This window comes from Miniopterus schreibersii (genome assembly GCF_964146895.1).
Source record: "Miniopterus schreibersii genome assembly, chromosome: 10".
In the NCBI taxonomy this organism is placed as follows: Eukaryota; Metazoa; Chordata; class Mammalia; order Chiroptera; family Miniopteridae; genus Miniopterus; species Miniopterus schreibersii.
Genome location: NC_138110.1, coordinates 19,984,578 through 20,011,374, shown reverse-complemented (window position 1 = coordinate 20,011,374; position 26,797 = coordinate 19,984,578). Strand labels below are relative to the sequence as shown.

At 45.4% G+C, this 26,797-nt stretch overlaps 1 protein-coding gene across 4 annotated transcripts in view; it reads left to right on the top strand.

Annotated features, from left to right (window-relative positions):
* The window catches only part of MAPK4 (mitogen-activated protein kinase 4), a 127,646-nt gene that overhangs the window by 78,733 nt on the left and 22,116 nt on the right, over positions 1–26,797 (top strand). For all 4 annotated transcript variants that reach the window (XM_081150259.1, XM_081150258.1, XM_081150260.1 and 1 more), the window contains exon 2: positions 632–2,070. In XM_081150259.1, coding sequence (XP_081006385.1) covers positions 1,525–2,070 — 546 coding nt within the window. In that variant the 5' untranslated portion in view covers positions 632–1,524. The remainder of the gene's footprint in view (positions 1–631; positions 2,071–26,797) is intronic.

The window sequence follows — 26,797 nt, the reverse complement described above, 5'->3', positions numbered from 1 at the left end:
CTAAAAAGTCTGTGCTCTGGTTTGCTGGACAGAGAGTCCCTTTATTAGGGTGGCAATATAATTTACTTGCAATTTCCTATGTATGCTTATGCCTGCCACCTACGTGGAAAGCAAGAGATGCAAATGTAATTAAATTGCTAATTTGAATATTAAGTTATTAAAATATTCAAAGACATTTGCAAAAGAGGGAAGAAAAGAGATCCAAGTGGAAAAACAAGATTATCGATCCTTTATTTTCTGGCCTCTACTAGTTACTTTTCACTCTCACCCTTCCTGGCTAGTGCTGATGTGTGTGTTTGGAGAGCTTAAAGAATGAATTTCTCAAAGGTCAAAGCTGATCATTGCCTCCCACAATTTGTGAATGTTAACCTTCGGGGAGCAAGCATTTACATAAAAGGCACACCACTTGATGATCTTATCAAATCAATCCATCTTCTCTCTCTTCCAGGGGACGCTGCACACAGCGGGAGGGGTGGCTGGGTGATGTGAAGCCTGGAATCCCCTGAGCAAGCAGTGTTTCAGCTGGCTGGACAGATCAAATAACACTAGGGCTGGTTAACAAAAGACGCGCTGGTGGGAAGGTATTGGAAGCCAGAGTGTGGAAATTTACCCAACGTTATTTCTTTGACAGGGAAGGAGACTCGATCTGAAAGATGCCACGTTCCTGCAGCCTCTCTGAGTCCAGCAGAACACAGTCTCATTCGATGTGGCATGGATGAGGGGGTGACAGAGGATGCTGCCCCCACTGAAGCCTCCAGAGGAGACTGGCCTGGCAGCTGAGCTCCCCTCGGATTCAGGACTGCAGGTGTAACTTGGTGTAGAGCTCATGGAAGGGCCCTGGGTTTCTCCAGCTTTCTGCACTGATGCTCACCAGGCTGGTTTGGGTTGCAGAATCTAAGGTGAGCTGGTAGAAAGGGGAGCTGGTGGAGGCAGAAAGAAGCCCCTGTTAGCCTCCGGAATCCACTGTTGGAATCCCTTCATTCTGGTCAGGACACAGAGCAGCTACCAAGCTGCCAGAGGCTGTGCTGCAACTGAGCTTCGGACCTCGTCAGTGAAGGAACACAGCTTAGCAAAAGCATTTCAGCCCGAAGCAACTTCTGTTAACAAAGGATTTAAAGGGGAGAGTTTCTGCACCTTTACTTTGTGGTCCATTATGATAGAAAACTTTACATTCACATGGATAATGAGACTGGTTTCTCTTTCCAAGATGCTACCTTTGAAAGAAGCATGAGCCATTCTGAGTGTGGAGGAGGGCTTGGGATACGCAGGAGTTGGTGGACAGCCCTCCCAGTGCAGGTTAAGAAAACAGCATGAGCCTCCAACTTCTGCAGCTCAGCAAGCATGGACATGTGCCACCCTTGTCTCCAGAGAGCTGGTGACAGTGACATCACCGCGAGAAAAAGCATCCCTCAGCCTCAGAACTTGACAGAATGAAGTGTGCTGGGGAAGCCACTAGCTGGGACTTGGCCTTTCCTAACTGCCCTTCAGTCACATGGGCATCGCCTGACCACCACTGAGCCGACAATGGCCGAGAAGGGTGACTGCATTGCCAGCGTCTACGGGTATGACCTTGGTGGGCGCTTCGTTGACTTCCAACCCCTGGGCTTTGGGGTCAATGGGCTGGTGCTGTCAGCCACGGACAGCAGGACCTGCCGGAAGGTGGCTGTGAAGAAGATCACCCTGAGCGACGCCCGCAGCATGAAGCATGCACTGCGGGAAATCAAGATCATCCGGCGCCTGGACCACGACAACATCGTGAAGGTGTACGAGGTGCTTGGGCCCAAGGGCGCCAGCCTGCAGGGCGAGCTGTTCAAGTTCAGCGTGGCCTACATCGTGCAGGAGTACATGGAGACCGACCTGGCCCGCCTGCTGGAGCAGGGCACGCTGGCGGAGGAGCACGCCAAGCTGTTCATGTACCAGCTGCTCCGCGGCCTCAAGTACATCCACTCGGCCAACGTGCTGCACAGGGACCTGAAGCCCGCCAACATCTTCATCAGCACCGAGGACCTCGTGCTCAAGATTGGGGACTTCGGGCTGGCGAGGATCGTGGATCAGCATTATTCACACAAGGTATGTCCAGCTGGAATGGCTGATAGGAGTGGCCCACGGAATCCTCCAGGATGCTCGCAGTGTTCCAGAGTGTATTCCTAGCTCCATGGGACTGGGGTCTGTGTCTCAGGGAGGCTGGAGGGTGCTAGAAAGATCACTGGCCTGAAAAGCTGTGTGTTTGGGGGGGGGGGGGGGGCGGGGCAGTTCTGGTTCTTGATCTTGGCTCTGCCATATGGCCATGATGAATAACTCCAGGTTGTGCAAGAGGGGGTTGGACTAGATTATCTCTAAGGTTTCTTCCAGCTCCAAACTCTATCGCTTTAAAACTGTGCGGTTGGTGAATTTGCCTCTGGCATCCTCTAACCACCTCCTCTCCCTACTGCCTGCTCAGGACTCCTGATGGGGCTTCCCACCCTCCCATAAGCTTATGCTTTTGTTTATCTTGCTGCCTCCTTCTCCCCAGAAAGCTGACCCACTACGTGTCCCATTCTCTCTGTCAGTGGACAAGGGGCACAACTCATCCTCAGTGTCCATTATCTAGCAAATGGCTCAGCTCTCCCAGGTCCCACAATGCCCCGGTCCCTGAATGTGATAAAGCTGTGGGTGTCTGGATGGTGCTATTGAGACCCCATGTGGTGGGGGACTACATGCTCCACCAGCTGCAGAGGTCACAGCTGACCCAGCCATACTGGTGGAGATACTGACACTCCTCTAGACCTCTTCTTACCTAACTCACAGCTCCCTTCAGGAGCTGGAAGTCCTCTAAAATTCTATTCCCTTCACTCCCTGGTTCCTGCCACTTTAGGGGAGCCTCTGAGCTGCTCAACCTGAGCACATGTCACCGGGTACCCCTCACCAGAGCTGGGGGGTAGGTGTCCTTCCCAACTTCCTGCCAAAACCTTTGTGCCATAAATTTTTATTAGAATGAAAACATTCCCTAGGAAGTAGGTGTACCATAAACTGATATGAGCCAAGGGGCTAGCATGGGTCATGAAAGGGAAGGGTAGCTCTGACCTTGAACATGCTTCAGCACCCTATATACCTGCAGCCAGAAGGTCACAAATGCATAGAAAGGCACTGGCCTGTTCGGTGCAGCTGCAGTGGGAGGGTGTCTAGTGGAGGGGGAGGCATGGCTCCCTGTCCCACCCTCACTGGCTGGAGCTTGGGCTCCAGCCCAGGTTTCAGAGCCCAAATCAGCTCAGCTGGCTCTAGCTCCTTGTGCTGCCTTTACCATGAGATTGCCCTCTGCTCCCCTCCTACAGCTAGGCCATCTGTCAGAACTGACAGCCGACTCCGTAGGCAGGAATGGCCATGGTAAAAACAAGTCTTCCTGTCGTCCTAATGTCCTAATGCCCTGTGCTGTTTCTACCTTCTCTTTCCTCTAAGGAGCAATTGAGCCAAAGATTTTAACTCTAAGAGAGTCCATGACTGGGATACAAAAAAAATCACCTTCTGAATTGGAATAAACCAGCACACTGGGAATAATAATAGGACCTTCCTTAATCACAGAGTCTGATTAAGTGAAGTATTACAGGAAAGTGCTCAGAAGATTCCTTAGGAAAGGCAGGGAAGGTGATCTGCTAGAGCAAAGATTGGCTGTAGTAATAATTCCTAAGAGGCGCACGGTGTGAAGAAAGGACACTATGTGAGGAGGCAGAGACCTGGGCTCATTTCTGACAGTGCTAGCTTGGGACATGAGTGCTCCCCATCTGGGAGCCTCAGTTTTCCCTTCTTGACAGGGATGATAATACGTGCCCTGTCTGTCCCACTGGCTTGTGGTTATGAATCAAAATGGAACATGAATGTAAAGCCCCTTGGAGAATAGCGAGGACCCCATCCATTCATTTCTTGAGTGTTTTCTGAGTGCACACTGGGCCCAGGCCCAGTGCTGGGAGCCGGGGAGGTTCACTGACCGCTGGCAGTAAGTGGCTGTTACCCCATTACTCAGGGCAGGGAACCACTTTTCCAAATGGGACTTTCATTTTCCTGATACAGGGGAATTTAAATGTTGTGACTTACTCTTCTTGGGCTCTCTTCAAAAAAATTAACTATTGGAGGTTTAAAAGAATCATTGGAGCCAGTTAAAGCCCAGTAGGTGTTCACATCAGCCCTGTGTTTGGCAGGCGCCACCCACCCTTACCTGCTTCCTCCCTCATATACCTTCTGCTTTTAGCTTCCTCCCTTCTCTTCACTGAGTGATGATGGAAGTTTTATATTTGGTGCTTTTATTTATTCAAAGTGCATTTAAATCAGTTTTTATTTAATCCTTATAATGCTGGGAGGCACTTATGAAAAAAGGTCCATTTTAAAACAGACGGTGCACAGCCAGAGTGGCTTGGTTGGTTGAGCACTGTCCTGTGCATCGAAAGGCTGCCAGTTCGATTCCTGGTTGGCACATACCTGGGTTTCCGGTTCGATCCCTAGTGGGGGCATGTATGAAGAACAACCAATTGATGTTTCTCTCTCACATTGATATCTCTCTCTTTCTCTTTCTCTTTCTCTTTCCCCACCTTTCCTCTCTCTAAGCATGTCGTCGGGGAGGATTTAAAAAACAAGGAAATAATAATAAAACAGAGACCTGGCTTTCTCAAGTTTACTTGGCCAATGGTGGCTGAAGGGGCACTGGAACTTGGGTCTTCTTGTGTCTCAGTGGATGGTCTTTCCATGTGTAATTGTCATGAGGGCTTTCTGGATCCCCAGTTGGAATTAATCTTTCCTTCTTCTGAATTTCCATGTCACTTTCCCCCCATCCCACAACCCAGATCTCCTAGCACCGATGACTAGTCTCTGCTCTGTCTTATGGGCATTTGTATTTGTGTCTTTCGTGCTCTCCTAGGCTGAGAGCCCCTTGATTCCTTGCGGGCCATCTCATGTTATCTTGGTTTCCTCCAGGGAGTCTAATCACTGTGCTTGAAACATGGCCCAGTTGACTTGTTTGGCCATCTTGAACAAATGGAAGACTAGTCATTTACCAGCACCTTACAGATAGGAAGCTAGTTGAGTTCATTAATTCCATGTGGTTAGGTTTGACTCTCAGAAATAGAGCACATACAAGGAAGAGGCATTAAAATGTATACCTTCAAAACTTAAATAGATGAAAAATTAGTGTTTAATTTAAGCACGTGTAATGAAAGCTAATATATAAAGCAATCATAGTAGAATCAGAGGGGGGAAAAAAAGAGAGAACATAATTCTTCCAGCGAATGGATTGGTCGGGGTCAGATGTGTGTATCTACTCTCCCTGGTGTGCTTGGAGGATGATGTTTACATGAGCTGCTCTAAAATTGACCCCTCCTAAAGTTTTATGGATCCTGCACCCACCTTGAAGAGATCATGCTCACCTGGGCTGCAGCTAATACCCTGGTGTGAGTTACAAAAAAGGTGCCCCTCCGTTCCAGGCTGATTCAGCTCAGTGCTGGGGACAGACTTCGTGATCCAACTTGGGGGCTGGACTGGGCCCCTCGGCCCCTCGGCCAAGCACCACCTACTAGCACCAAGCAGTAGCTGGGATCTCATTCTCCTGGTCATGACTTTCACACTGATGGACAATTAGTCTCCTGAACCTCCACATCCCCTCATTTAGCATAGAATCTGTCACAGAATATGTGCACATTGTGTTTGGTGAACGAGTTGACAGAGGAAACTGTCTTCTCTAATGAGCGGCTGGGCGCACTGGGACTCCAGTCATAGTAAGAGAGCATTTTGGCATGTGTCCCCTACCACACCATCCCTAGCGGTCTTGGTCTTTGTGAGATCCAGAGGGCAACTAGAGTTCCCAGTAGCCCATACTGCCAGGGAGATGGCAGTGGTGGCACTGGGGGTGCTCTCTCAACGGAGGCAGCTTGGGGAGCACTGGCCTCTCTGTGTCATTATTATTCACCTCACTAATTGCTTGACCTCAGGCAAGTCCTTTTCCTTGTGAAGCTTATTAAGAGATCTGTAAGAAGACCTCACAATCATCTATTCATTCCCTTAATTTCACAGATGATAAAACCAAGGCCTGGAAAGGAAAAGAGACCTGCTCAAGGTCACACAATGAGTGGCTGAGCAACAATGCCTGTGTTTTAGCTCCATGTCCACTGATTTTTCTGAGCATCCCTTCTCAATGGTCTTTCCTGCCAAATGGGGTCATCACTCCCATTCTGATTATTTCATAAGATTCTTGTTAGATTCCAATGAGAGCGTGGATATCAAAGTGCTTTCAGATGTAAGCTGAGTCACTAACAGAACTATCTGTCCAATAAATGCCATACTATAGGATGATGAAAAGGCATACACCCAGATGTCATCCCCCTGCCCCCCCCCCCCCACTGAAATATAGAACCAACTCCTGACATGGTGACCAAAGTCATGAGGCCCTACCTGAAGGGTAGCTTCCCAGCCTGTGGTGCTGATAGGAACCGCTTTCTGCCTGCTCCTTGGCAGGCCTGCTAATTAGTTCCTTATTATTTATGTTGAGAAGCAGCGGATGAAGGATCAGAGCATGTTTTCCTTTGAATTTATCCTATTAGAAAGTAGATCTCAAAAGAGAAAAAAAATATATTGTTTAAGACTTCACTGAGCCCTGTGTAAATTCTAAGAAATGTCAGGAGCCTCCGGGAAACTGCAGAGGGCTGAGCAGCATGTTGATAGCCTGATTAGCTATATGAACACTCCCCTCAAGGAAGGGGCCACCCTTGGCCATGGAGGGAACCACCTTTTGTCCTTCCAGGGGCAGCCAGGAGACTGCCAGCAGACTTGCCTTTCCTGGGGGCAGTAGACAGAAAATACACAGGAAAGAAAGCAAGATAGGAGGCCCATTAGAATTTGGGCAACTAAAGGCTCTTGTGTTTTGGTGGATCATTTGAGAAAGTCTGGCCTGCCTTTGGGTCCTGACCCCTCTCTACTTCAGAGCCCTCTGTTTTCTTACATCATTCACAATCAGAATGCTATCCCACTTTGCCTCTGTATCTCATGAAGAGTCCTTAGAAATCAACGAGTGCAGAGGTTCTCAAAGTGGGTGCTGGACCAGCAGCATCAGCTTCACCTGGAAACTTGTTCGAGATGAAAATTCTCAGGTTCCATCTCAGACCTACTGAATCAGGAACTCAGGGTGGGGTCCAGCAAGCTGTGTTGTAGCAAGCTTCCAGGTGATTCTGATGCTTAATTTTTCAGAACTACTGATCTGAAGACATGGAGTAGCTTGTGTGTGGATAGAAAGCTGATGCTCCTGGTGTGTTTGCTGATGCTTAAAGCTGTGGTTCTCAAACTTCAGTGCAATGACAAAGGCTAAAAATGCCTCCCCGATAACACAGGTGTATTTGAAGCAGGTACCTTAACTAAAAGGGATAGTTAATGGTGGAGATATCAGGCACTGTGACAGGGAGCCTGGAAGATTGTTTTAGGCAGGATGACTTTAAGGATCTTAATCACATTGCAAACTGCCTGGTTGGTCAATCGTCACTCAAGTTTGGTGGAAAGCTACAACACACCAGGGACCTAAATCCAAGGGAATGTTGGTTCTATTTGGGTTTGACTTTAACAATAGTTAGGTGATATAAACAATGATTTTAGCCCAGCCAGGCATGGCTCAGCAACTGAGCATCGACCTAGGATCCAGGAGATTATGGTTCGATTCCTGGTCAGGGCACATCCCCAGGTTGCAGGCTTGATCCCCAGTCAGGGGGCAGGAGGCAGCCGATCAATGACGACTCTCTCATCATTGATGTTTCTATCTCTCTCCCTTCCTCTCTCTGAAATCAGTAAAATATATTTTTTAAAAACCACACAATCATTTTAGAAGACATATACTATTAATTCTGTATAAACTACTTCACTATATTTTATTTTAAAACTGCGTGTTTGATTGAGGGCTCAGCAAGATACTGTAGTTTAAGGCTTATGGTTCAATTCAAGATCCCAAAGGAAGCAAAGAGGTACAAGATGTTAACACATACAGCCAGCTTCCAAAGGCTTGACGTGGAGTTTTGGTCGGCAGCGTTTGTACTGGTTTAATTATATTGGTCAACTTTACTTCCTTCCTCCCTGTCCTGGCCACTCTGCCTTCCTTTGATGCCTTCTGGTTTGTCTAGGCCATGAAAACATCCCCTGTCCACGTGGGAAGACATACAGAAGGCTCCCCTAAAGCACAAATTCCCTTGAAACTAAACTTAGGGGGAGGAATGCTCTTTTCTGTAGCTGAAATAGGGTCTTTCCTAGTGATCGAGGGAGTGTCCATTTGGTGTTCTATGTGCTTATATTTTGGATGGTCTGCACATTGCAGGTGGAATACCTCAAGGTGTAAGGAGTGAGAAAGGGCTTCCCAGGATCCCAGGATAGGACTGGAGTCCACAGTGCTGGCACTGAAAGGGGCCCAGCAATACTCAGAGCCCATGAGAAAGTGGGATTGTGGAAGGACAACTTGCTGAGGGCCAGGCTGGAAGTTCTTAAGCCGCTAAGCATGTTATTCCAAATCAGTGGAGCTGAAAAGATTTATTTAAAAGGCTATGAAAAATCCCTTTTTAAAAGAGAAAATTTGACCTCAGGGATTAGAACAGAGGTTGGACTAGAGATCAAGTGTCCCTGAACACTCAGGCCGACTTGGAAAGCTAATTTTGTTGGCTTTCAGCGCCTCCCTTCCCCTTCTCACTGCAGCCCTGTCCCCAGGAGCAAGATCTTCATGCTGTCCCCGGGTCTCCTGGGGTCCACTTCTACCCACTCCCAGAACAGCACATCCAGGCCTCCCTTCCTTGGAAGCAACCCCACTTAGCTCCAAGGGCAATATTATAAAACTTTAACAACTGATGTGGCCCAGGCACCAACCAATCAGAAAGGAATCCAGCCAGAGTTCCAAGGCAGGGTCCTGGAGGTGCCCTGCTTGCCAGGAATTGACCCTTTATTGCCAGATCATTGGTGGTCTGGGAGTATCTGGGAATGAGGCCAAGGTGATGAGTGAGGAAATCAGGGGTTTGGAACAGTGGCTATTTTTAAACCAATTTGCAGGTATTTCATTATTATAACAACTGGCCTATCTATAGCAGTGCACACCAGCCATGCTTTGCTGCCTCCCTCTTCACATTGAAGCTCACCCTTTTGCATGTGCCTGTGGATCTGGTTCTCTGATGGGAGTGAGTGGTTGATTAAATGGAATGGTTGATTAAATATAGGTTGTCCCCCAAAAATGTATGCACACCTTAACAGCTGATAGCTGTAGATTCTATTACAATTTGAAAATGAAATCTATTTTAATACACACTGCCTTTATAGTGTATATGCATTTTGGGGGAAAACCCTGTAGATCTTTAACTTTAGCAGCTTGACTGTGCTGTGCCCAGGTGTGGTTTTTGTTGTATGTACCATATTTGGGGTTCATTGAGTTTCTGGATCTGTAAGTTGATTTTTTTTTCTTCATCAAATTAGAATGTAAACACAGGAATATCTGTGTTTAAACAGTTCCTGAGAGATTTACAATTTGGGAGTACCCAGGCAGGTAAAGAAACTGAAGCAAGGACAATTGTGTTTTTTTCTTCCCCACTTTCTCTTCTCCTCTGGGCTCTGATTACATGTATGTTAATTCAGCTTGGAATTGCCACAAAAGGTCATCCAATCTTTTTTCTCTCCTTTTTCCAGAATGAGTAAATTCTATGGCTCTGTCTTCAATTTCACTGAACCTTTCTCCTTCCATCTCTAATTTGCTCTCATTTGATGAATTTTTCATTTTGGATAATATAGTTTTTCCTCCTAGAATTTCTATTTGGGTTTTTTTCTTTCTGTTTTTTAAAAATTTTTACTAAATTTATTAGGGTGACATTGGTTAATAAAATTATATAGGTTTCAAGTGTACAATTCTATAATACACCATCTGTATATGGTATTATTTATTCACCATCCAGAGTTATGTTCTCTTTACGCCACCATTTATCCCCCTTTTACCCTCTCCTACCTGCCCCTACCTCCCTTTTCCTCTTGTAATCACCATACTGTTGTTTGTGTCTATGAGGCATTTTTTTTCTTAATCCCTTCACTTTTTCACCCAGCTCCCCAACCCCCCTCCTCTCTGACAGTTGTCAGTCTGTTCTCTATATCTATGAGTCTGTGTCTATTTTATTTGTTTATTTTGTTCATTAGATTCCACATGTAAGTGAAATTATATCGCATTTGTCTTTCTCTGACTGCCTTATTTCACTCAGCATAATATTCTGCAGGTCCATCCATGCTGCCACAAAAGGTATGATTTCCTTCTTTTTTATGGCCGAGTGGTATGCCATTGTGTAAAAGTACCACAGCTTTTTTATCCACTCATCTACTGATGGACACTTGGGCTGCTTCCAAATCTTAACTATTGTAAATAATGCTGCAGTGAATATAATGCATAGGGGTGCATATATTCTTTTGAGCCAGTGTTTTGGGTTTCTTTGGATAAATTCCCAGAAGTGGTATCACTGGGTCATAAGGCAGTTCCATTTTTAATTTTTTGAAGAAACTCCATATTGTTTTCCACGGTGGCTACACAAATCTACGTTCCCACCAACAGTGCACAAGGGTTCCCTTTTCTCCACACCCTCGCCAACACTTGTTGTTTATTGATTTATTGATGGTAGCCATCCTGACAAGTGTGAGGTGATATCTCATTGTGGTTTTAATTTGCATTTCTCTGTTGATTAGTGACATTGAGTATCTTTTCATATGTCTGTTGGCATCTGTATGTCCTCTAGTTAGTTCTTTTTTACAGTTTCCATTTATGTGCTGAGATTCTTCATCTCTTCACTCACTGAGAACACATTTTCCTTTAAATCTTTGAACATATTCATAAGAGCTGCTTTAAAATCTTTGATAATTCCAACCCCTGGGATATATCAGAGTCTGTTTTTCTATTGACTACTTTTTTCCTTGAATTTGGATCACCTTTTTTTTTGATTGTTTGTTCCTTCACATTTCTAGCAATGTTCGGTTATTTGTAGACACTGAAGTTGATACTCTAAAAGGAGCCTGAATTATATTGTCTTCTTTTAATGAGTGTTGAATTTTGTTCTGGCAAGCAGTTAATTTACTGATGTTTCTCCTTGATCCTGTTAAGGGTTGGTTTTAGGCTTTCAATGGGCAGGTCTAGGGTAGCTCTTACTCTAGAGCATGGTCCTTACTCCTAGGGCATGGCCTTTCTGTTGTCTCGTCTGAATGCCTGGAATGTTAACAAGGTTTTCTCCCTCTGCTGGGCTGGAACTTCTATGGATCCAATGCCTTTGCAACCTCTAATATACTTGTTCTCCTCTTAGTTCCAAAGTAACTGTTTTTTGCTAGACCTTGCCAGAATCTCACCCTGTGTGTGTCTAGCATAGACCTCAGCCAGAGATCTGTGGAGGAACCCCCTCACCCCCCACCAAACTTCTAGGACAAAGCTCCTTTCCAGTATTCTCTCCTACCAGCTCCAGATGCTTTATTTAGCAGCCCCAGACTCCAGTCTCTATTCCCTCAGCTCTGTAGACAATAATGTTCTGCTTGCTCCACCACCCTGTACTATGGTTGGGAAGTCTACCTAGGCAGAGTGCCAGGGTGAACACGAAGTTCACCTTATGTGTCCCTTCCTTTCTGTCAGGGATCCTGCATACCCTATTGTCCAATGGCTGAAAACACCTATTACGTATGATTGTCCATTTTTATAGTTGCTTACAACAGGAGGGTAAATCCAGTACCAGTTACTTCATCATGACCATAAGTGGCCAACCCTAACATTTAATGATGTAGTGATCTATGTGGCTAATTATCTTTTAATGCTAGATTTTAAGCACCTTGAAGGAAGTGTTGATAACTTACCTATCTCTATATCTCCTGTAGCATGCTTAATAAATACTATTAAATGGAATTAAGTGGAAAAGTCTGGGGGACAAATATTGAATAATGTGCTCCTCCTTCCCTTTGTACCAAATAGATTTGCTGGTAAGGAAACTCCCTTTTAGATAGTATCTTCAGTTTTGGTGGGAAGAGAGTCCCAACCTCTAGTCTTCGCTCCACAGGTTGTAAATGTCCCAGTAACATGACAGTGTCTTATTCTATAGACAGATATTCCTGTGTTTATACTGAAGAAGGATGATTAGAAAATTGAATCAAATCCTTTACAGTTTTCTCCTGAAATGTGGTTATTTTATTCAGCCTTTGCTGTGGTTGCCTGTTGAGAAGACAGTAGTATAGGAATAGAGGCTCATTGGGGAGTATTGGATTGCTATGATTATCCTGACTTTACTGGCTACCTTCCACATCAGTACCACACTTCTCTGAGCTGGGGGAGAACAGCTCTTATCTCCAGCTTCATTTGCTGTCACCCCATTCACCTTGTGCTGTAAAGTCACTGACTTGTCACCATTCCCTAAAAAACATCATACTCGGTGACAGCTCTGGTCCTACACACTGTTCTCATTGCTCCCACATAAATTCCTACTTATCCTTGCAGATCCTGCTCAAAAGCCCCACCTCTGCGAAGCTTCACCCAGCTTCCCACAGGAGAATTAATTACATCTTCGCCTAGTTGCTCAAAGCAGTTACCCTTACACTGTTGTGATTATCTGTTTACATGCCTCTTCCCCAAAAGACAGTAAGGCCCTTAGGAAAGAGTATAGATCTCATTCATTTCTGTATTCCTAGCACTTAGCACAGTATCTGGCCCATAATACATGCTCATTAAATGCTCGTTCAATGAAGAAGCCAACCCTCTGCCTTTCCACAGAATAGAGCATGGTCCTTAAGAGCATCTCAAGATAAAGCTTACAAATATTTGAAGCCATCTATTACACCCCTTTCAATTTCTGTAACCCAGAACCCCTTTCCTCTTCACACAATAATATTCAGGCGCTGTTTTAAGAGCTCAACAGGTATTGACCTACCCAATCCTCAAAACAACTCAATGTAATTGGTGCTGTGTTGTCCCATTTTACAAGTGAAGACACTGAGGCACAGAGAGTAACTTGTCTAAGGTCATCCAGCTAGTAAATAACAGAGTTGGGTTTCAAAGCCCAGCACTGCCTTCAGGGGTCATGCTTTTAGCCACTGAGCTACACTGCCTTGCTGGCTTTTCAGATGACAGTGTTTCCAAGCTCACACTATCCTGACCATCCTTTCACTCTCCTCCTACTACTTGTCATATCCTTTCTTAAAAGGTGTCTTCCAGAACAGATGCTCTGTGATTTAACCAGCAGAGTTGGTTGGTAGTGTGGCATCTCTGCTCCATAAAAGTCTCGCTGTTCATGCTGCAGGTGGTTTTTTGGCAGCCGTGTCACACTATTAGCTCATTGTGCTTTTAGTCAAATAACTTCTGTTAAGCTCAGTATTCTCTATTTTACATAAACATGGTTGACTTTTTTAGCTCAAGTACAAGACTTTATGCTTATCCCTGATAGATTTCATCTTATTGGCTTCAGGCAAATATTCCAACCTGGTGAGATCTTTTTGGATCTTTGTTCTATGCCATAATCTTATTCCTTACAGCTTTATAATTTTAAGCCTGTCTTCTAGGACTTCACCCATATCACCGATTTAAAAATTGTGTAAAAAGATTAAGTGAAAGGCTTAGCCTCATTGCTACTAGACACCTCCCTCCAGGGTGACACTGACCTTAAGCTAGCATTCTTCCGGTTAATTGTCTAACCAGTTGTGAATTTACGTAATTATATAGTTGTCTGGCCTATGTTTCTTCATTGTCCTCACAGATGTCCCAGGAGATTTAGCTAAACGCCTACTGTATTGAGATTCAGGGACATTGTCTATAGAATCCTCTCACTTTACCTCAATACAATTTTAGACTCAAGCTAAAGTTTAAAAAGCCCAATTTGAACTGCACGACAGCTGTGACACCTTAATTCCTAGATACACGGAACGGAGATGTTGGCAAACACCACTACTCAGAGAAAACCTGACACATGGACATCTTAACCTAACAAATTCACGGTGAAGATTAGGACGTCATGGTAAACTACGGCTCATCCACTAAATAGAATGTTACACAACTGTTTTCAATGGTGTTTTCGAAGAGTTTATAATAACATAGCAAATGCGTACATAATAATGATTAGGTTTCAAAAGCAAGATACAGAATCGTATAGGTAATAGGATCATAACGGTTTAAAACAAGGAGAAATAAAAGTCATATAAAAATAGATAGAAGGAAAAACTCCAAAATGTTAACAATGGTTGCACAATGCATGGCTTTCCCCTCTTCTTTTTATTTTTCCATAATTCCCCCAAATGTGCACCATGCACAGTTTTATCACAGTGAGCTTTCCAGGGGGAAGGTCCGGGGAGCTGCTGTAAGAGAAAGTTTGCCAAGAACATGTTTGTTACAAAGGATGTGGGAAGCCCGGTTATTCGGCTCCTGAGAGAGAAGGGCCACGCCTGCCAGGACCTGGCCGGGAGATGCGCACGCTGACCCCGGGCCGCCTTCTACTCTGTGGTGTCCGCCGTGTCCTATGTAAGCCTCACCTCCCACCCAGAGTGGCAGTCCTGCCTCGGCTGCTGCCTCCATGGGGACCACGGGACAGGCTTGTCTGGCTGTGCCATGCCACCTCTTCATAGGTGAGGTGGGCAGGTGCTGACTGGTGTCATGTGACCCACTGGAAGTTACTTAACCTGCCTTGGGCTGGCTCTGTCCCCTCATTATAATAGATCCTACTTCGCAGGGCTGTGTGAGGAGTAGATGAAATGTGTGTGAAATGCTTAGCACTGTGCCAGGCCTCTGGGAAGCACTCGGTAAATATTAGCTTTTTTTTACTACAATTCTTAATCACTATTGGGGGGAGTGTCTCTGTTCTCAGGTACCTGAAATCCCACCTCTAACAGTAAATTTTATTGAGGCAGTTGACCATGCTTTAGTTTCTCTTCTAAGATACAAACGGAAGGCTTGAAGAAGGGTGGGAACAAATTAGAAAACATTTAGTTGAATGAACTTGTCAAAATGAATTCATCAGGAAGCACTGGGCTTGGAGGAGTGTGTTTAACCCAAAGGAAACCAGAATAGGGAGCACCCCTAAATAGTGACACTTTTGCCATTTGGACAAAGACTAGTCCCGGTACTGAGGTTACCACTAGGGGTGATATTCAAAATATTTAACAATTGCCCTGACCTGTGTGCCTCAGTTGGCTGAGCATTGTCCCATGCACCAAGAGGTCGCTGGTTGGATCTCCAGTCAGGACACATACCTAGGCTGCAAGGCTCAATCCCTGGTGGGGGGCATGCAACAGACAGCAGACCGATGTTTCTCTCTCTCTCTTTCTCTCTCTCTCTCTCAAATCAATAGAAACATATTTTTTAAAAATTTAACAATTGGTAAGCTTTGGGGCCAACCAATCAGAATAGACATTGGCTGTGACCAATCAGAAAGGCTCCCTGCTATGAGCTCCCATTGCCCCTTTCCCTTCACCTGCAAAGCCTGGAGAGCAGGGCCTGGCTTCCCCAGACGTGCTCATTTAGACGTCCACCAGCCACTTCCACGCCCAGGCACGCAGAGCAGCACCAGGAGGCCTGCCCTGGCACAGCTAGTTTGGGAAGAGGCAGGCCGGTGTCCCACAGCCACCCTGACGTGCTCATCCTTGCCTCCTTCCCCTCTTTTTAGTGATAGCATGTTGCCCTCTACTGTCTATCACACACCTGACAAGACCCCCCCTTGTGGCCTGAGGCAGCAGGAAAAGTCCCTATTCTCCCTACCGCACCATGCTGGCCCCTCCTGAGTCCCTAGGTGACCTGGACGGTGGGTTTCTGGGGACTCTAGGGTGTGGCCATGAAGATATCATTGCAGTATCTTCTTTTTTAAAAAATTTTTTATGTCTTTATTGATTTCAGAGAGAGGAAGGGAGAAGGGGAGAGAGAGATAGAAACATCAATGATGAGAGAGAGTCATTGATCAGCTGCCTCCAGCACGCCCCCGACCGGGAACCGAACCGCGATCTCCTGGATACCAAGTCAATGCTCAACCGCTGAGCCTTGCCTGGCCGGGCTCATGGCAGTATCTTCTAAGCAGAACTGCCACCATCTGCAGAAACAATGTGTCCTCCCGGTGGCGAGCTCAGTTAAGCAGTTATGATCTGCAGGACTCATCTTCTTGGGGCTAAATTTTTCCCATTTTTAATCCCTGCGCCTTTTGTTTTGGAATTGGAGTCGCCATTCCCTATGCAGGAGGACAAGCCTGGAAGCACAGAATGACCTGCCTGGCCTGGCATCACAGGCCTGAGGAATCACCGTGTCAGGGGAAGTGGTCTGTAGCTCACAAGCTGAGTTAGAGGAGCCTGAGGCAGGAGGACTGAGTTGTGCATCTGGTTCTCTGAAGGCCTTTTGTCTTAGCTCTGTTCTGTGGTCACCAGCTATCCTCGACCCTGACCCCAACCAATTTGCAAATGCTGTATGGGTCAGAAGCTAATGAGAGAGCATGAACAGCCCGTAATTCCTGTAGCTGGGGGAACAACGCCATCATATCTACCCTGACATTTTCCCTTCAATTCACAATAATGCACCCGAGAGCTCTTCCCACCCGTGCTAACTCTGGATCCTCACACCAACCCTCTCAGGGAGGCAGGGCAGGTTTGTTATTGTCCTCACTTGACAGCTGAGGACTAGGGAGCCCCTGGGGTTAAAGAGCTCAGCTAAGGCCCTGCTGCTGAGAGGGGCAGAGCCAGGACCAGAGCCGCCTCCGGGGACATGGAGCATCTGAGGCCAATGGAGCACCTGATGCAACTGGCCTCAGCTCCAGGACTGGAGGACTCCTTGGAACCCACTGTGATGAGAAGAGGAAAGAGTCATGAGGAAAGTTGGAGAACAGAGCCGTTCTGTGACCTTCCCTGGCCCCCTGTAGCCAGGATGGGAAATTCTAATCCCAGTGTTCTGGGCCCTTCTGTCTCTCTGTTGGTCCCATATAGCCTCCCACCTTCCTGCAGTGCCCCCACCTTCCCAGGTCCCTCCTGCTGTCCTTTCTGTCACTCACACACTACTCTCTCCTTCCATTCTCCCCACTGGAAACTTACTGAGGCCCAGGGCCTGCTTCTTAGGGCCATGGGTTCCTGCTGAGGGACCAAGAGCTCACTGCCTCCATGTACAGCCAGTTTGGAAAAGGGGTACCAGCTAGGAGATTCCTTTCAGTAGAATAATGGTTTATATTTGCCTCAAAACTCTTTTTTTTTAAACAAACAAAACAACCAACAATTTTATTGAGATATAGTCAACGTACCATACAATTTACCTATTTAAAGTGTACAACCAATAGCTTCTAGTACATTCACTGAATTGTGTATCTATCACCAGGATCAATTTTAAAACATCTTCACCCCAAACACAAAGCTCACCCCCCTGAGTCAGCACTTCCCCAAAGTCTCCATCCCCTCCAATCCTAGGCAACTACTAATCTACTTAATTTGTCTATACATTTGCCTATTCTAGACATGTCACATAAATGGACTCAAATAATATGTGGTCATTTACTTAGTATGCTTTCAAGATTCATCCACAGGGCACCAGGTTATCAGTACTTTACTTCTTTTTATTGCTGAATAACCTTCCATTTACGGGCATACCACATTTTATTTAATCTGTTCCTAAGATGATGGACATTTGGGTTGCATCTCCTTTTGGCTATTATGAATAATGCTGATATGAATATTCATGTACAAGTATTTGTGTAGACATAGGTTTTCATTTCTCTTGGGTTGAATTCCAAGAAAAGGAAATTTCAGGCTTCAGCCAGCAGGTGGAGGCAGTATTTTCAAGCAACCTTCCTGTTGCTCCAGCTCTCTCGCTACCTGTCGCCTAGGTCTTGGATATTCTCACCTGGAGCCTCAGCGCAGGGCCTCCCTCTGGCCTGGTGGGGGAGCCCTTCTGCTCTCTGGAGGAGGCTTCCCATTATTTTCCAGGGACTAACCGGTGCCCATGATTCTGGTGCAGGCCGCTGCACCTTTCATAAGAGGGAGTCTGGGCGGTCAGGACTGGGCAGGGGCACCTTGGAGTCACTATTAAGAGCCCAAGCGGAAGAACTTTGGAGAGTAGCAGTCAGGGTGCAACCCTGATTCTGTTCCTTAAAAATTGTGTGACCTTGAGCAAGTTATTTATCCTAAGCTCGGTTTTCTTACCTTCAATAAGGCAATAGTGGTATCTATTTTATAGCGTTGTTCTAAGGACTAGATGAGATAAAGGATGCAAAGTGCCTAGCACAGTGCTTAGCAGGGTAGAAGCTCTCGATAGGCGATGGCTCTCAAGAGCTGGGAATGTGGAAGGAAAGAAAAGCCCATTAGAAGCTGGGGTTGGAGAATGTGGGGCAAGGACGCCTTTTTCTATCAACTCAGCTTCGATCTCGTGTCTGCTCTGCTGTCCCACGGTGGGACAGCACCGAGTAGGGTTGGCTGGCAACTCCCAAGTTTTGGACTCATAAGGACAGCAGTCCCTCTGTTTTGTGGCTTCATCCATCTGAGCCACAGGCAAGGTGGAAGTTAGAAAGACCCTACGCTGCTAAACAGATGGCGGATAGCCCAAGCATGACGCGTCTACCTTTTATCTGAGCCAGTGTACTCTCACTGTACACACGATCCTAGTAAACTTCATTATCTGGTTGTCAAATCCACAATGGGGCAAGACAGGCCCCCTTAGAGCAGAGAGAAGTGATAGCTGATGGTCTGACAAGGAAGAGGCAGAGAAAATACAGAGGCAGACAGAGGAATTAACGAAGAGTCACAGCCATCAGGCTCCTGAGATGAGCCTCTGCCTCCCTTTGATTTCTGAGAGCTGTGCGTGTGGTGACTCAGAATCAAGATGTTCAAAATCTTAACCCTGCAGAAGAATGTGAAATCACATTCGGGACAGCTTACGGAGCCAGTTGTGTGTCTCATGTGAACGGCAATAGGACCTTGGGTGGGGGGCACTTTCAAGGGTGCATGCACTTCCCATGCATTTGCTTCCCATGACTTTGACCGTTTATCATTTGAGTCCATGAAAGTCCTGTGATATGGGTCAGGCTTGTATTATTGTCTCCTTTTTATAGATGAGGAAACTAAGGCTTAGAGAGGTTTGCCTAGGCTTATATCTAGTGAGTGGTAAATCTGGGCTTCACTCCAGGATTTGAGGTCCAATGCTCTTTCTACCACAGATGTTTTCAAATTGTGTTCCCTAGAGCTCCCCCCCACCCCCCATGTACTCAGGGTCCTCAGGCCACCCAGGGCCATTGATGCCTTTTACAATCTCTATCCCGTGGGCCAGGCGTGCTCCTCCTCCTCACCTCTGGAGTCCTGTTTCCTCAAAGTCCTAATGAGACAACTGGCCAACTCCTAAATGATATGCAACCAAAAAAGCATATTTCATGTGGTGTCTTCTCTACCCAACAGAGCCCTGTGGTAAACTCTTTAAAGTGGGCTCGCGTCTGTATATGCCCCCAGCTGTGAACACTTCATACTCACTGAATGAATGACAGGTGTCCTTCTGCATTCTAACAGTGGCCTCCTGCACACCCAGATTATTATCCCACAGAATTTATTCTAAAGGTGGGAATATCAGACCCCACAACCGACGCCCAGGAAGAGTTATTTGCATAGAGATGGTTTTAGTGACATCGTATAGGTGGCCGCTAATTCATCGAGGAAGATCTGGCCCCTCTCCTCATTGCCGACCTCTGGCTCTGTTCCCCCCTTCACTCCGCACCCACACCACCCTCACTGAGAGGTGAGGAAGGGTGTCAAAGTGGCATCCAGATGTTAGTCATTAACATCACCACGGTCAGCCACACCAGATGCTTACTGAAGGTGAAAATCTTTGCTGAGCATTGTGAGAGGGAAGCTATACTACCCCTTCTCCTGGTCACTCTAAGAAATCAGTCCAAATCAGACATGTTTGACAAATGCGGTGTTTACTATTCTGCTGCTCCCTGCCTGTCAGGGATGATCAAACTGGAAGGACAGCATAGACTAAAATCTCAGCAAGTCAGGCAAGCTGGCGTGTCCCCAGTGGGAATGAGTGATGCAGATGGGGTCTCCTGTTGAAACATTTCTTTCCTTTCTGCCTTTTCTGGCCCCATTTCTCCTCTAAGTTAGAGGACACTTGGAAAGAGGACATCCTGAAGAAGTGAAGCATGAAGTGAGCCTTGTGGGATGTTGGGATCTAGATGGGAAGGGAAGGAGGGGGCATTCAGGAGAGGCAAAGGTGGTGGGCATGTCCTATGCAGTCCAGTGTGACCCCAGGAGAGAAGAGAGTGGGAAGGCTGGGAGAAAGGGAGAACCTGAGAAATTAGGCTGGCGAGGTGGACATAACAGCAAGCCAAAGGGAAGCATCACAGCCTCCATCTAAACGGAGATGGAGATGGAGAAAGGGAGCGCAGAAGAGCATATCTGTTCAAAGCAGGTGCTTCTTGTTTGTTTTCTGTTTAATCCTGGCAGCAACCTTATGAAGTATTATCTCCATTTTGCAGATGAGGAACCTGAAGCTCAGAGAGGTTAGGAAAGTTGCTTTAAGTCGCCAGCGAGTAAGTTGCTAGCTCAGGATTTGAACACAGGTCCAAATTTCATGTTTTCAACACAGATGCACAGCATCTGAGCGATCTTTACCTGGCAGGGGAGTGCAGACTGCACTGGGTAAGACCAGAGCCAGTTCTTCCCGCTAAGAAAACCCAACAGTATTTCACTGCACCCCAAGAGCTATGGCATCAGCAGAGCAGAGATACCCAAAAGTTTTGTAAAGGGTTTGATTGTTGCCATTTAACAAAAATCAAAGTAATCATTGTGGGAAGAAAATTAGACTTCTGTTGGACTTTGTATTAGTTTGCTAGGGCTGCTATAACAAAACCACAAACGGAGTGCCTTAAACCTGTTAGAAACCTACTGTCTCACTGTTCTGGAGGCCAGCAGTCCAGGATCAAGGTGTCACCAGGTTTGGTTCCTTCTGAGGGCTGTGAGGGAGAATGTTCTCCATGCTTCTTTCCAGGCTGCTGGTGGTTTGCTGGGCAGCTTTGGCGTTCCTTGTCTTATAGGTGGGTCACCCTGACCTCTGCCTTCATCTTCGCATAGTGTTCTCTACTTGAGTGGGTCTGTGTCCAAATTTCCCCCTTTTATAAGGATACCAATCATACTGGATTAAGGCCCACCCTAATGACCTCACCTTAACTTTTTATATCTGCAATGACCCTATTTCCAAATGAGGTCATGTTCACGGGTACTGGAGGTTGAGACTTCAACCTACGAATTTTGGAGGGCATAATTCAACTCAAAACAGACATCCTTGCACTTATTTTATAGTTTGCATGGGCTTTATATGAATTACATACAGGAGAGGGCACCATGATGGTTTCAGTCCTAAGGATTTCTGAAGCACTTTGCCTGTCCGGTGGACCCACCAAGCAGAGCAGGTTGGGGAATACAGATGATGACTGTGAGGTGGGATGAGACTCAGACACCTGAGAACCAGGAAAGCATTATGGGGCGATGCTCCCTGACATTGAATCCCTCCATCCAACCAGAGGGGCTGCTTAAGGAGCAATAGTGGGGGCTCCCCTGGGAGCCTCAGGAGTCATGCAGCAGGACCTGCAGATCTGAGTGAACAGGACTCAGCAGCACTCACCCTGGAAGACTGTGTTGGTCCAACAGGTCTTTCCTGGCAGAGAACTCCCTCATCATGTGGCTCAGAGCCAAAGCAGCCTGCCTCCTCTGGTATGAGTTATATGTTGTCCATAACACAGCCTGAGAAAGCAGGTGCCCTTTTAGCGGCGAAACTTGTTTACATGGATTGTAAATGAGAACCTGTTTAATTAGGGTAATTATACACATAGACACAGATGGTGAGGGCAGCGAACACCAATGCTGGCTGACGGGGCTGGGGTGGAGTCTTGGGATCATGCGGGGAGTCGGCCTGGTGTGGGGTACTTCGCACACGCATGGAGGGGAGACCTGGTAAAGAGAGAAGGAGGTGGGTGTGAGAGACACACTTTCCTTACTCAAGGCTCCAACACTTGGATCCGTACACAGAGCAGTGTGGTCCCCAGGCCAGCATTGTCACCTGGGAACTTATTAGACATGCACATTCTCAGGCTCCACTGCAGACTTACTGAATCAGAAACTCTGAGGGAGGAGCTCAGCCATCTGAGTTTTAATGGTCTCTCCAGGTGACTCTGATCTGTGCTTCAGTGTGAGAATTGCTGATGTAGAACAAAGCATAGCTGTTAAAACAAGACCTGGGTCTAGTCACAGCCTCAACAATTACCTACCTGGTGACCATATCTTTTTCTAAGCCTTACTTTACTCCTCTGTAAAATAGGAAGAAAACACCCACTCTATAGGTGTAGCATGTAGATGCTTCAGGGTGGCAGCTTCTCAGCTTTGATCACGGCTATGTCCCGGCACCCAGCAAAGTAGCTGAACATAGTAGAAGCTTGGTAGATATTTGCTATATTAATAATCTAATGGGGCTATTGTGCAGTACAGTGCCTGGCAGGCACATAGTAAGTACTTGTAATCATGGTGTTACGGATGATGGTGTTGGTAATGATAAGGAGTTCCTTTTCTGCAAGAGAGAGACTTGATTGAAATTACCTATAATGTCTCTTTTAGAGGAGGAGACAGAAGATGAGATCCACAGCCTCTGTGAATATATCTAAATGGGGAGGGCAAAGGAAGGCTGTCATTGCCCATAGAGGGAGACAGAAGGAAGCAGGATGGCATCAGTCACCTCTGGGCCTTGGGCCCACCAAATATAGAGCCATTCTTAGTCATCTAGGGGGTGATCGAGGGTCCCCTGAGTAGGGAGCTGCTTCACAGGCCTGGGTCGTTCCTCCCAGGGAGATCCCCCACATTCCCCTACACTCTAAACAATACTAAACTGTAGTAAGAGTACAAAAATAAGCTCCTTAGACTACAATAATACCTTTTTCCCCTGGGATCCAAAATGACAGTTGATCATGGTTTTCATTCTTGTGAAGAAATACAGTCATGGCCCAGATTACATTTCTTGGGCCCTGCCCCAAATACTCCTATTTGTGGTATACCTTTGATCAATGTGAAATCAAAAAAGCAGTGAGTCAGCAAGCTTCAAAGTGTAGCCTTCCATAGAGGGGCCAGTTGGCCTCCAGGACCAGGCCATTCAGACAGTACTAAATTATCAAGGAACATAACCACAGATGCAACAGAGATTCAAAACTAAGAGAACATTATGAACCGTATGCCCATAAATGTTCATTTATTAAAGAAATATATAGTTATATAAAATAAATATATATTTATTAAATAACATACAAAATAAATATGTACTTATATTTTTATTAAATAATTATATGAAATGAATTAAATTCTTGGAAAAATATAATTTTGTGAAATTGGAGTCAAAAAGAAATAGAATGCCTGAATAATGTAATAACTATGAAGAAATGGAATCAGTAGTTTAAAATTTTCTCACAAGGAAAACCTCAGGCCCAATAGCTTTACAGGCACGTTCAACCAAACTTTTAAATAACAAATAATTCTGATCTTATCAAACTTTTATGGAGAACAGAAAAAGAAGGAATACTCCTCTTGGTTATAACCTTGCTACCCAAACCAGACAAGTATAATATGGGAAAGGAAAATGAAAGACTCATCTCACTTATGAATATAGTTACAAAAATCCCAAACAAACCAAATTCAGCCATATGTAAAGCATATGTCATGGTCAAAACTGAATTCATCCCCCAAATTTAAAGTTAGTTTAGCATCAGAAAATCTATTATTTTGAATCACCAGAAACAAATTAAAGGAGAGAAGAAAAAAAAAGACTCAAAAGATGCCTGAAAATTCAATGTCTATGAATGATAAAAACTCATACTAACAAGGAATAAAAGAGCTTCCTTCATCTGAAACATGGTTTCTACCAAAAATCTCCAATGATGTTATACTTAACAGTGAAATGTTAAAAGTTTTTTCTTTAGAACTAGGAGAACACTAATCTTGCCCACCACCGTCACTTCTCTTCATTATTGCACTAGTCCCTGCAAGCAAAATAAGACAAAATTGTTACGATTCACAGATAATTTTATTGTCTAAATAAAACCTCAATCTATAGGGAAATTAACAGATTTACTAAAAAGACTTTAGCAGTGTTGCCAAATATAAGATCAATATGCAAAAATCAATTTCATTTCTGTGTACCAGATTGAAAACATAATTTTAAGTAATGTATCACTTATAATAGCAACCAGGGAGTTAGGATAAACTCTACAGGTTAAAGGTATTTCATCACAGCACTTCCCTCACTTTGGTCATCAGCTGCAAGCTTAGGGGTTCCCAGGCCACCTGCATGTTTGACCAACTGGCTACAAATTCGGGGTTACCATACCCCCTCGCTTGAATGATTCATAGAACTGAGGAAAGCCCTATATTTAACACTACAGTGTTATTATAAAGGATACAGATCATGACCAACCAAAAGAAAAGATCCATATAGCAAAGTTTTGGAGGGTCCCAAATGTGAGTTTTCTTTGTCATCCACTCAGTGCATCGATATGCATCACCAGCCAGGGACAGTCACTCAACCTTCAGCCTTCAGAGTTTTTCTTGGGGTTTCATTTTGTAGGCAGGGTTGAGTGACTCATTGGCCACCTGAATACATTCAATCTCCAGCCTTCCAGTGCTCTAATCATATGGTTGGTCTTGGGACATGGCCAGACCCGCCTTGAAATTATGTAGGGGCCCACCATGAACAACAAAGACACTCCTATCATTCAGGAAATTCCAGGGTTTGGAGGCTCCCAGGAACCAGGAATAAAGACCAGCCAGATTTTTTACTATACAGCAGATAGCTAAAAGGAAATCTAACAAAAGGATACCTAGCACCTCTCCACAAACTCCCTCAGTAACTATACTGGAATACTCTACCGCTGTGAAAATGAATAAGGATAGGTTCATGCATCAACTGTTGCTTGTATTTTGGTTTTGAAAATCAAATTCACTGGCAGTGCTTTGTCATAAACAGTAAAGCAAAGATCACCACTCTTCTGCAGAACCATCTGCCAAGGGCGGGCAGGACTGCTACACAAACTGGGGTAGTGGAAAATTGTGAGGAAGGCAGACTTTATCTTCAGGGCCCACTCCCACCTCTCATGCTCCTTTTCCTCCTCAGAGCCCCCCCTCCCTCTAAGCATCATGGCTCTTGCATTCTCCTGCCTCCCTTAGTGCTCCAAAATCTTTTCAGATGCATTCCTGAGTGTGGAGAATAAAATCACTGCATATTCTCTTGGGGGAGGCAAGGAATTTTCTTTTTCAGTTGTTCCTCTAAAAGTGAAGTTAAGGCCCTGGCCAGAGTGGCTCCGTGGTTAGAGCATTGGCTCGCACCCCGAAGGGTCCAGGTTTGATTCCCAGTCAAGGGCACATACCTGGTTTGCAGGTTCCCCACCCCTGGTTGGGGCGAGCGTGGGAGGCAGCTAATTGATGTGGCTCTCTCACATCGATGTTTCTCTCCTCTCTCTCCCTCCCCCCTCCTTCCTCCTTTCCCCTCTCTTAGAATCAATGGAAACAATATCCTCTGGTGAGAATTAACAAAAAATTAAAATAAAATAAAAAGTGAAGCTAAGGATGTTGGCCCTTGGTAAAGGAATTTAAAGGAGCAAGGTGGCAAGAGGAGGAGATCAGAGAGACCTTTTCTGGTGGCCAAAAATCATACTGGCTTGTTGGTGTGAGGAAGGAAAGAAACATCCTTCAGGACCTCACTGGCTTCCCCTGTGACCATCCCCTACAGGCACACTCCTCCTAGGGCCCCTTCACCAGCTCTCCAGACAATTTTTCTCAGTCTGTGAGAAGACAGTCCTGCCATTCCTAGAATATGAACCTGCTTTCCCACCTTGAAATCCTGACAAGATGCCTCCCTGTCTTCCTTGGCCAATCGCCTCTTCTTTGACAGAACCGAATTTACCATGGAGTTCACGAAGCCCAACTCAGGGCCTCTCCCTTGCCCAACCTCTCCCAAGGCCCTTCAAGGGACCCTAACAATGTGTTCACATGGTCATGAGTTGTTGTAATATTTGCAAAGTAAGATATTTTGGCAGCAATTTGTTAGGAAGAGGTCTATTTCCATCCTGACTTGCCCTCCACCACACTTCCCCTCATGCTGTATGGTGGTGGCATGGCTGGGCATTGGGAGGCTCTGACTAAGCAGAGGTTGAGCTAAGTATACATTTAGTTTGGGTTTAATGGGATATGTTTCCATGGTTTGCAATTACTTCTATATACAGTTAAGTTATTGCCAGCTGTCTTGGTGTAGAAATAGCTTCTAGAACGCCTTCTGTGGCCCACCCTAAAACCATAGTACTACAACTAGGACAGCCTGTTTAGTGAGTATCATCAATTCAGAGAATAAGTTTAGCCACCACATAAGGAAACAGGAAATGCCCCCAAATGTTACAGCTTATATGCAAAAGAATACTTACTAAGGTTTTCCCCAAATTTGACAATAGTCTTACAAATTTATATGACGTTACCAATAACTAGTTTGGAAGGTGAGAGAATTTCTAATATTGTAGTAAAGTATCAACCATATTACAGGAAAGACTGAGTTATCTTTTCAATTATCTTTCAAAGACTTAATTAGCTTTAAATTCTGCCTCTGAAAATTATACTACAAAATTGTCACGGAAGAGATTATCAGAGATTATGCAAGATGTTCAGGGGTTTGCTACCTGCAGTTTGCCAAGAAGCTAATTAGCAAAAAATGTTATTTTTACAAATTTTGGGATGTTTGTGGTGTTTGCCAGCTTTTTAAAATATGCTGCAACTTTCTGATTCAAAAATAAATATCACTTTTATACCT